This window comes from Elaeis guineensis, chromosome 10 (genome assembly GCF_000442705.2).
Source record: "Elaeis guineensis isolate ETL-2024a chromosome 10, EG11, whole genome shotgun sequence".
Lineage (NCBI taxonomy): Eukaryota > Viridiplantae > Streptophyta > Magnoliopsida > Arecales > Arecaceae > Elaeis > Elaeis guineensis.
In genome coordinates, this window is record NC_026002.2 from 17,430,702 (window position 1) to 17,442,106 (window position 11,405).

The following is an 11,405-nucleotide window of genomic DNA, read 5'->3' on the forward strand; positions in this document are numbered from 1 at the left end:
ATTAAAACAAAAGACAGGAAAAGAAGAAGAAGGAGCAGACTGCGAGAAGGCAAAGGAGAAGACGGTGAAAACGGTAATGGCCCTCAGAAGAAGAAGAGAGAACTCCTAAGAGGAAGGAAAGCGGAATACCTGGAACAGGGGACTACGCGGGCAGAGTCTCGACAGCAGAGTGAGGGGGTAAAAAGCTGGATATGGGCGACCCTGTATATATAGTACCCCCCGACGATCGAGATGAAGGCACGACCGACGAGGGATTCCCAGATCATGCCACGTGGTGCCATCCGGGCCGTCCGTCGGCCCGACGGTTCGACGCATCCCTCCTCAGATCGAGCCACGTCACCTCCATCCGCTCCAACAGACCCGTCCCAATGGCCGCTTGCCACGTGGCACAGAGGCCGTGACGTTTCGTATCCCCAAAGGGGCGGCGGGAACGACGGTTTCCCTTCCCGATGGGACGAGACGTCCGGCGCCGATGGGACAGGACGTCTGACACCGACAGGACGTCTGACACCAGCGAATCGCCCGGCATTCATGAGGTGCCTGTCATCATGTCAACCCATGGTACGGTCGTCATATCAGCCCACGGATGGTCGGAACTTGGCACGCTGGTAATCCACTCCTTTCGCCCGACGCTGCTGCCCAAACAAGAACATTGGCCAGCGCACCATCCGACTCAGGAGTGGAGGGGGATAACTGTTGGGGAATACCGACCGACCCCACTCATGCCGACTCATCATCGAGCCTATATGTCCGATGTCCGACCGACCGACCGATGGGAGCCATTACCGACCGACCGACGGGTGCCGTTACCGACCGATCGACGGCTTTCGACTGACCGAGGATACGTCGGTCGGGCAGACCTTTTCTGCTCTCCCAACCGACTGTACCATGGAGTTCGATGCCCGACTCTTGCAGCACGCACCGACTGACTGTCGGAGGGGCCCAAATTCTCACCCGACGCCCCTCAGCTGGCCGCCGACCTATGGTCGGTCGGCTCCTCCAATCGCCGTACTACTGCCAGAGACTGTCAGTCCTGACAACTGCATGCGGCACTGCCGCCTAGGGGCATTATCCCACCTAAGGCATGATCAACCCTAGCGATTTGACAGCCCACGACGATTTGACACCTTTACGGCGACTCTGACAATCTTCAGTGAGTTGACAATTCTTCAATTGTCCGCGCCATTAATGACGGCGCCATACCATGCTCCACTATATATATCGGGGAAGGCAACAGGGCTAGAGGTCTTTTTTGAAACTCTTGGGCTTGCACCCTCTCTCTCTCACCCTCTCTCATTGAGCTCTTTGTTTTCTTCTCACTGTTGCCTAGTCTCCTCTCTGACTTGATCGTCGGAGGGTCCCCGCCGGAGCCGCCTCCGGTCAGTGTGGACTTTCTTTTGCAGGCGCTCGTTCTCGGTGACTAGGCGATGAGGAGATTGACTGCAATACAGTGTATAAGAATCCATCGCATCAATCACTTTGTCTGATTTTCGAGGGCCTCATTTATCGTACACTTATCTCGAATTACCGCGCTGCTTATCTCATCTTGATTTGTTCCTGTGGCGCACCACTAACTTGGTGCATGCAGCGCAGGGTTTAATTTCTCCTTTGAACGTGGCATCAATGATCTGACATGGCACCTTTGGAGTGGCACGACATTGAATGATGCTCGTCTACACAGTATAGTGTAACAGTCTGCATAGGATATGGAATTGCGAAATTCTTTACATACCATCAGCGACATAAAAAAATCTGACATATAAAATAAATCGTCTCATCTAATTAATTTACATAATTATTATTTTTAATATATATTTAATATTTACAGATCAATTTTTTTATTTATAAATTTTAAATAATAAAAATATTTATTTTTTAAAAAAATTATGATATATTATGTTCATATTATGATATTCTGCATCCATAACATACATCGGATGTCATAATTTTTTTAAAAAAATAAAAATATTTTTATTATTCAAAATTTTCAAACAAAAAAACTGTCCTGCAAACATTAAATTCGTATTGAAAAGTGGTTGAACAAAAATACTCTTATGATATTATAATATTTTAGACCATATTATGATATTGGATTATATTATGTCATATGATATCATAATTTTTTCTAAAAAATAAATATTTTTGTCATATAAAATTTTTAAATAAAAAAATCAACCGCAAACATTAAATGCATATTGAAAAATAATAACTATGTAGATCAATCGGATGAGATAGTGCACTTCACGTCAGATTTTCTATACTACCCATGGTGCATAAAGAATTGCTCCATAGAATTAAGCCAGGAGGGGACTAACGGTTAGCAGTGCTTATCGTAAATGTGGGTCTTAGAAAATGCCGTTAACTATCTCATCTGTGATAGCTATGACTGTCAGCGAGTTGTTCACGAGTAGCTTCTGTTTGCCTTGGTATTGGGCTTGACAAGAGCTTGCTTGATCAGTATATGAGCAAACTTGAGAACTTTCTAGCCAATCATGCTTGGTAATGGCTTATGAAACGGATTGAGCTCCCTCAAACACCCTTTGAACCCACTCAAGTACCCCTAAAACTCCAAAGCTTGGTTAAGCCGCTCCTCCTCCTCCTCCTCTCTCTCTCTCTCTCTCTCTCTCTCTCTCTCTCTCTCTAATTGAGAATAGCTAGGGTTCTATTCCCACACTCTATACCATACATGCACCTCTTCTCCACTTAGCCTGAAATCCAAGAGCCCTTGAATAGGTTGAGCTAATGCTTGCAAGACAAGCTTGCTAAGAAAAAAGGAGGGTCGATGAACTTGGAATCAAATCCCTCCCTCTTGCCCTACATGGCAAGTTGTGGTACCATCCAAACTAAAGTTTGTTAGTTGATCAAACCTTTTATCAAGTTGGAATCAAGTATCTTGCACACTAGATTCTAATAGGAAAAGGGTCCACAATTTCAAGCAATGTCGGCCTTGATATATATGTGAGTTTGGGTTAGTTAGTCCTGGTTTAGTTGATACAGGCTCTCCAAATTCTTTCTTGGTGGTGCTACAAAGAAGAAGAGAAAAGAAATGAAAGAAAATGAGAGAAGATGATAAAAGGGAAAAGAAGAGTATTTGGAACTGTGAGAAGAGAAGAAAAGAAAGAATTTGGATCATAGGAGAAAAGAGGAGAGCTTTTGTTTTCCTCTCCAAATCTCTCTATTTTTGATTCCGAGAGAAAGCATCTCTCTCTTTTCTCCTTTCTCTCCCAGTTTATTATTCAAATAAGAGAATTTAAATTTCTTCTCACCTCTCCATACCATAGAAAATGGATTTCTCTTCCCTTCTCTGCTAACCGAGTGGGGTATTTTATTGTATCCACTCTATTATTTCTCTTCAATTCTCCAATCCAAACAGGACCTTTGTGGTCCTGTAAGAGCTGCAGCAAATTAAGGCTAGTGCTGGAAAAAAAGAAAAAACACAAAGCAAGAATAAAGCACTTGGTATCAATTCCAACTTTATTCCTTATCTCTTCAGAATCCTGTACCTTTTCTTCACGCCACGCCTCTCATGAGGCTCATAATACTGGCATTTCTTCCTCTCACTCGCCCAGCCTTCTACGGTTGGTCTGAGATCTCGCAGATTCAGCTTAGAGTTCCATCCTTCTGCTGCTGCGATGGGTATGGCGATCTCGAGGCTGGTGAAGATGCTGTTTGCGAAGCGGGAGATGAGGATACTGATGGTGGGACTTGATGCTGCTGGGAAGACCACAATTTTGTACAAACTGAAGCTTGGAGAGGTCATCACCACCATCCCCACTATTGGTATGTAACAGGACTTTCTCCAATCTGATCGTCACGTTTGCAATTTTTCTTTTCTTTTATTTGTGATGAATTCGTTTGCAATTCATTTTGGAGCGATGGTGTTTTTCTCTACATGTCGACTTGAAGATTGAGCAACCATGGCTTGGACTTGTGTTTAATCCATGCACACCTCGCAATTTGGCTTTCTAAAGTTCCTACTAGTTAGCATGACGCGTTCTTTGATTTCTCCACCCCACCCTCTTTCCATACCTCTAAGATGGCAGTCTGTTATATTATGCTTTTCTAGCGTGCTCTTTTCTCTTATTCTTTATTTTATATATTCTACAATATTCAACAATAATATCGAAAAAAAAAAAAAATAACAATAAAATAGTTTTGCAATCATTAAATAATTTTTGAAATATGAACCGAATTGTGCGGTGTGTGTAGAAATATATCAAGGATCTATGATAATTATGCATCACATGTTGGTCCCATGTGATGCATAATTATCATAGGTCCTTGATATTCTATATATATATATATATATAATTTGGTATAGCATTGATAGGATCTGTTATTAAGTTTGCATGACATTTCTCTAACAATACAAAGGTTGTGTAATTTTTTTTTTTAGGTTTTCAAAATGTCTAACATATTCTATCTTGTAGAGGTTGGTCTAGGTACTCATTAGGTTTCCAATATTATATTTTCAAGAGTTAATCGTACTAAAAAAAAAACTTATTTTGATAAGTTTATCAACGAAGTATCTAATATAACAATATAAACAATAATTATTTATTAAAAATTAAAATGATACATTTTATTTAAAGTACATAAATACTTAAACATGTCCTAGAGTATCACTACTTTTTCCTTTCAATTCAGAAAAATATAAGCAAAGCTAATTATATTTGTATATATCCATATATGTATTTATGCATATATTTCTGATATATATATATATATATATATGGACATTTATGTATATTTGTTTAAGTAAATACCGGGTAATTATACGGGTTTCGGTGGGTTTTGGGTAGGGTTGGGTATAACGACGGCCTCAGCATTCCAACCCCCTCGCCCTGCCATGGGAGCCCACGTCTCAGCGAGCCTGGGTCGACGGACGGCTGAGATTTCTTCTCCTCTTCCTTCCCCATTGTCCACTTCCCTCTTTCTATTTCCCTCCATTTTTCTTGTTACGTTCGATTCTCTGGAAGAGGTTCCAGCAAGTTGTTTGAACCCAAGTCCTCCGGGGAAAAAAAAAAATCCTATGTTCCCTCGTTTTCACATCCTATATGGATCGGAGAGAGGGAATCCAGCGGTGAGTAAGGGTTTCTTCTGATTTCTTCAATTAATACATTTTTTGTAAAGTTTTCCTTCTCATTCCTGTCCATCATAGTCCTTGATCCTGATGACCTTCGTATATTCTACTCGTCTTCTTGTTCTTCTTTCCTTTTTTTATTTTTCCCGTAAACCTATGAATTCTCTTAGTTATGAACTTGTGTTGCCATCCATTTTCGAGTATTATAGCATCTAGCATGACTCCATGTCCCATCATCATGTTGACATTCCACCTTGAAACCAATTTGGCAAACATACCATGACCTGAATACCATAGATTAGTCTATCTTCCAAATTTGTAATCTCTTATGTCATGTTTTTTGCACAATATATGTTAATGATACAATGCTTCCCCCATCCTTTAAGATTTACCTAAACTGATCTATTTCCTTTGGTTGGTGGAAGCGAAATAATATTTTCTAAAACATTATGCCCCACAAATAATGATGTTGTCGGATCTTTTTTATATTCTCCCGAATTAGGTAATTTGTAAAGACCAGAGCTATATATAGTGGTATAGCACTGCAGTTTTGGTAAGTATCTGTCACTTGCTGCCCTTGAAAACATTGTTGCATGATGCCCATGATCATAGATGAATGTGTTGTTATACTTTCTATTCACATATTTCTCTCACAAATTGACAAATTCTTTTAGATGGTTAACTAATAATATGAATGTTAGTAATTGCGGGATAATGCAATGGCAGAAGTCTTGAAACGTACAAGATTATCGCAATTTGAACAAGCTTACTAGGCAACATATTATAATTGCAATTTCATAACGCTCATGACTTCCAAACCCCATACAACTAGTCTTGTGGCTGGCACGCCAACTAAGACACTGCCATGTAAAGGAAGCCAACAAATTATTGCATTGTGTGTTCCCAATTTCTGATGTATCAAGGAATTAATTTGTTCATAACATGGTAATAGTAAGTTCGGTTATTTCCATATGGAACTTATAGGTGATTCATAGTATTTTATTTTATTCAGTCCTTATCTACTTTCAGTTTATATTGTAAACTTGTCTTTTCGGAAATAATAATTTATGCTAATAATTGATGTTTTCATTTTGATATACATTTGGATAATTTAATTTGAATCATTTTTGTTAATCTGCATTTTCTTCTACAAAGTTCTTGGAAAAATTCTAATCTATAAATAGGATTTTTTTAATATAGGTGAGTAACCATTTAGACATTGATGAGTGTTTTGTTTTTCTCTATTGTTTATTGATCAACCTAGTCTCTATTTGAGGTTGTTGATGAAATCACATAATTTTTTTGTTCTATTTATTTATTTTTTCCACTACTTAGGTTTTAATGTGGAGACTGTGGAATACAAGAATGTCAGCTTCACTGTATGGGATGTTGGGGGCCAAGATAAGGTATTGTGTATGAGCTGTGAGATTTTAATGCTTCTAAATTTCTTTTTATATGGCTTCTTACCTTTTACATATTTGATTGGATATGCTTCTAGACTTGAGAAAAATAAAATGTATATTAAAGTGATGCATTTTAAATTTATTTCCTGCATTTATAGCTTAATCCTTTTACTTTAGAGAGGAAGAATATTATACTAATGTTTCTTCAAGATATGTATTAAAAACCCTTTCTTTTGCAAAGCCTACTCTTACCGCTTGCACTTATAGGAGAGAACCTAAACACAACCAACAAACTTATTCCCAATCCAACAGGAATCAAAGATAGTGTTTTTGTTGCAAGGAAAGGGGACACTTTGCCAATAGGTTCCTGGTCTCAACTATTGTAACAAGGACAATTATATGAAATCAGTGATGAAAAAGCCACCATGAGAACATATGAAATTGAGATTGAAGCAAATGAACAGGATTTGGACCTACACTATCTTCTAGTTGCACCAAAGGAAGTTGAGAAAGATTGGAAACAAAGCAACATTTTCCACCAAAACATCATATGTGAAGTGAAGATCGTTTAAGTTATTACTAATGGTGGGAGTGACATGAATGTAGCTTTTAGGGATGATCTTTTCCAAAGATTGGAAACATCAAAAACCATAAATGGTTGCTTAGGTTGATGATACTAGTATCCCCATAAACTAGAAGTTTCTCGCTACCTTCACTTGAGAAGTGATTACACTGAAAGCAATGGTTTTAATAGTCACTTGATATGATTTGATACATCTGCTACAAAGCCAGTATGCTCCGATACTTGAGTCCTTGATCTGACTATTTAGGTTTTCTAACTGCTTGTTTAGTGAGATGATCTATGGAAACCATGCAGAGATAGTGGTTTGGGAAGAAAGCTTGACGAGAGGCCTTGCTTCCTGGACCAAAGCCTGCTTAGATTGTTGGTGCTATGCCAATTAATGATTAGGAAGAGGAGGTGCACAGCATTCTATTTATTCCTTGGTTAAAAGTCATCAATCTGTTGATTTTCTTAAATTCTTTTGTTGCTCTTATTTGAATTTTGCTCAAACTATGATGCAGCCGCTTCAAGACTAGGATTAATTTCAATGCTTTGGCTTTTCTCAGGCTGTTTTAATTTTCAGATGTAAATATTAAATTAGCGAAAATTGTTGTGGCAACTCTCCTTAATAGGGTGAGTAGATAGATGAACAGAGGGGAAGTAAAAAAGAGAGTAAAAGATTGGGATATTCAGACAAAAAACATATATAAATTTGAGTATTCAAGGGTCTAAAAGAAAGAACACAACTTTTTCCCTTTTTTCCTTTTTCCTTCTGAAGCTTCACATAAATTATGCAATAGCATGGACCCTTTTATAACAAACCTTAATAAAGCGAGAAAAAGATAATCCCAAGGCCACCCTTAAAGTGGCGGCGCACCTCAAGATTTTTAGGAGAAGATTGAAGTTTCGAAGATTTGGAACTATGGACGCCCATGTCAATGAGAAGAGGCATCTCTCTTCTCTTTTGCTTTGTTGGCCAGCCCAAGGGCCCCAGAACTAATTGCATAGGTTGCATGGGTGTCATTAATAACATAAGTTGCCACATCATGACTCATAAACCCTTAAGACTTAATTAGAATACCTGCTAAATCAGAAAACAAAAGATTAAGACGGAATTCATGCCTCATAAAACTGAAAATAAAAATACTCCCAGTGATCTAAAGTCCCATTTGCATTAGGCTACCTTTAGAATTATATTTTTGAAAAAAAAAACCCACAGCATATACAAATTCAATAGGTAGCACAAGAATGCATCAAGAAATAATATGCATTTAGATTTTGTGTACTTAACGTTATTGAGCACCCAGTTATAGTAATAATAACTTAATATTAGCAAAATACTGTTCCAAACAATTATTGATCAGTTGTCATCTTTGTCATAGTTCAAAGTGATTGTTTTTTCTTTTCAAGAAAAACAATTTATCATAACTTTTGGTGATGCAATAATGTCAATTTTATTTATTTTGCACCCGTTTTCATGTATTTAATTTTATTTATTAAGAGTTATGCTAATCTGAAATTAAACTTCTGCACGTATTCCATGAACAACTTATGATTATAGTTGCATTTTAACACTATGCTAATCTTTGTATTCCGGTAAAATGAATAGATTCGACCTTTATGGAGGCACTACTTTCAGAATACACAGGGACTCATATTTGTAGTTGACAGCAATGATAGAGAACGGATTTTAGAAGCTAGAGATGAGCTGCATCGGATGTTGGGTGAGGTCAGTACTTATCTTATGTGTTTGGGTACAATTATACCTTCATCAATTTGACCTTTTTGTCAAACAATCACATTCTTTTTGATTGCTTTCCTACTATTAGTACACTGTACGTGTATATATAGTTAGGATTAATGTAAAAGACTTTCTTCTTGCATATCAAAAAGGGTTTGACATGTAACTATATCTGTTTATCCAAGTAATACAAATACATACTAGACAGAGACATCTAGATCAACATAGAACAAATGTACCATAACATACACAGGTTACTAAAATCCAATAGCTAGCACTAGTGAACTCCATGATCATCTGGACAAGTTCTGTGAACTGTATTTGAAACCTATGAGGCTTGTCATCCAAAATCCTGAGTTAAAATGAATCTAAAATAGTTAAAAATTAAAAAATTGGATATTTGGATAGATAAATAAATGAAGATGATATTAGATCTCCCATAAAACCAAAGGTTCACCGTACAGGTGCATTGCTTGGATTCCGTTATTCTTAAGTAATCTAAATTCTACCTTTGGTATTCTTAATATGGTGCATCTAAGGTGTGCTACATAGCGCAAAAATGCAAATACTGAACTGATGTACAGAACGTGGTTATGTAATCATTAAAGGCTCCCATGGTGATCTGTTGTGAACTTATCCATGGCAACTAACTGGCATAATTCTTCCTCGCTGTAGGATGAACTACAAGGTGCTACACTGCTTGTGTTTGCCAATAAGCAAGACCTTCCAAATGCGATGAGTGTATCAGAAATTACTGATAAGCTTGGCTTACATGCACTTCGCCAGCGCCGTTGGTATGTTCTCACTTGCACTATGTATTTATTTAGTCATATTGCAAGATATGCTACTTTAGCTGTACCTTATTTCCTGTAATTTCCCTGAACTTATTAAACCCTACATTCTGGAAAGGAAGGTGCCATATGAATGACACAGAAAACAATTACAGAGACATTAGTTATCTCTGTTTTTGAAATAATATAGTAAGGATGCCGACTCAATCCTTCATGTGAAAAAGGAGCATAAAGGAAAGGCCGTGACAAAGCCATATATAAATAGTAAAACAAACATGTGGCATGTTGTGCACATGGACAACAAAATGCTCATCTGTGACATACTGGGTAAGCACTACATGTAATGTTGCGCATAACATATTTGTTGATTATATGTATACCATACATATCTAAAAGACCTACAACATAAGATTCATGCCCTATCAACTATATGCCTGTTCTACACAAACTGTGTGTGAAATATGCAACTTGCTGATTGAATATTGGATCGGAAAGATAACCATTTCTTTAAGTATAGCAATATTTATAATGGCTTTGCCCTCATTATTAGATTTGCATAGCCGTTCTGTTCTGATGTTTGTCTTTCTATTTTGACTGTATATTTGTCTTCACTTTTCTCCATTGTCCTGTTAAGACTTGAACAGAACTATTAATCACTCCATGAAGGTATGAGCTTGTTGGTTGATGATGAGAGAAATCCTCTCTGGTAGAATGAAAGTCATTATGGCAGCCATACAGTGCAATTGATATATAAAAATGAAAATTGATGATGTAAGGAAAGAAAATTGATGGCATACTATAATTAATTCTACGACTTGATATAGTCCTTATATTTTCTGGAAAAAAGGTGGCATTGAAAATTTGCCTATTACTTCAACAGTGAAAGTGGCCAGGTTGTCTCTGTGACAACTGACACCAAATATTAGAACCATTGCTTCCAGCGTATATTCTACTAATAGTGAATGCTTGAAATCCTTACCATTTGGACCCTGTTCTTAAGCATTTCTAGTTTGGGAAATTTACCAGAGCTTATGGGGATTGCTTGGCACAGGTATATCCAGAGCGCATGTGCCACCACAGGGGATGGACTATATGAAGGCCTTGATTGGCTGTCAAGTAATATATCCAATAAGACAAGATAATCCGTTTCTTCTATTAGTAGACATTGATCAAGTGTTTCTACTGGCTGCTGTTGTGATTTTCTATGGCCATATGGGGTGAAGATAACTTTTGTATTGTTGACATGAACAGCTTATTTTTGTTCTTGCTTGTATACGAAGCTACCTTATGGTGTGTTATTCTGCAACTCTCTGTGATAGATAATAATACAAAGTGTATGTGTACGTAGAGCTTTATATGACGGATAATAATAACAAAGGATATGGTGTTGACAGAATACAGAATGGGAGGTGTTATAACAGCTATTCTCCCCCCTCCTTGTTGGCCCGAGGAACCTGTTCTCAGAAAAATAGTTGGTATTTGTTGCTTGCTGTGTACAGCATGGACGCGGCAAGCAGCCGTTTATAGATGTACTTGACAAGAATTCATGTTCCAGCCCGCGGAACATTGCGATGAGATACTATCTATATATCGGGTAGGGCTGTCCTACTAGCATCCCATTGGGATGTTTTAGAGCATCTTCTGTCTAAGTTTCGGAATGAAGTGGGATGGAGCACATCTTATTCCGTGAAAAAATCGAAATAGTCTCGTTTCATGAGGTTTAACACCTTGGACTTGAGATTTAAAACCTTAGTAATTAAAATGGCATATGTTGGTATGTGGTATCCATATGGTTACTAAAGCTGGATTTCAGGATGATCGGGCA

General features: G+C 37.9%; 1 protein-coding gene across 1 annotated transcript; it reads left to right on the top strand.

Annotated features, from left to right (window-relative positions):
• The first annotated feature begins 3,553 nt into the window (after window positions 1–3,553).
• On the top strand, window positions 3,554–10,878 carry LOC140852115 (ADP-ribosylation factor 2-like). Its single transcript, XM_073245008.1, has 5 exons — window positions 3,554–3,780; window positions 6,419–6,489; window positions 8,658–8,777; window positions 9,465–9,583; window positions 10,632–10,878. Exons 1-5 carry the CDS (start codon window positions 3,633–3,635, stop codon window positions 10,720–10,722), a joined length of 549 nt encoding a protein of 182 aa, XP_073101109.1. The 5' UTR covers window positions 3,554–3,632; the 3' UTR covers window positions 10,723–10,878.
• Window positions 10,879–11,405: the final 527 nt, after the last annotated feature.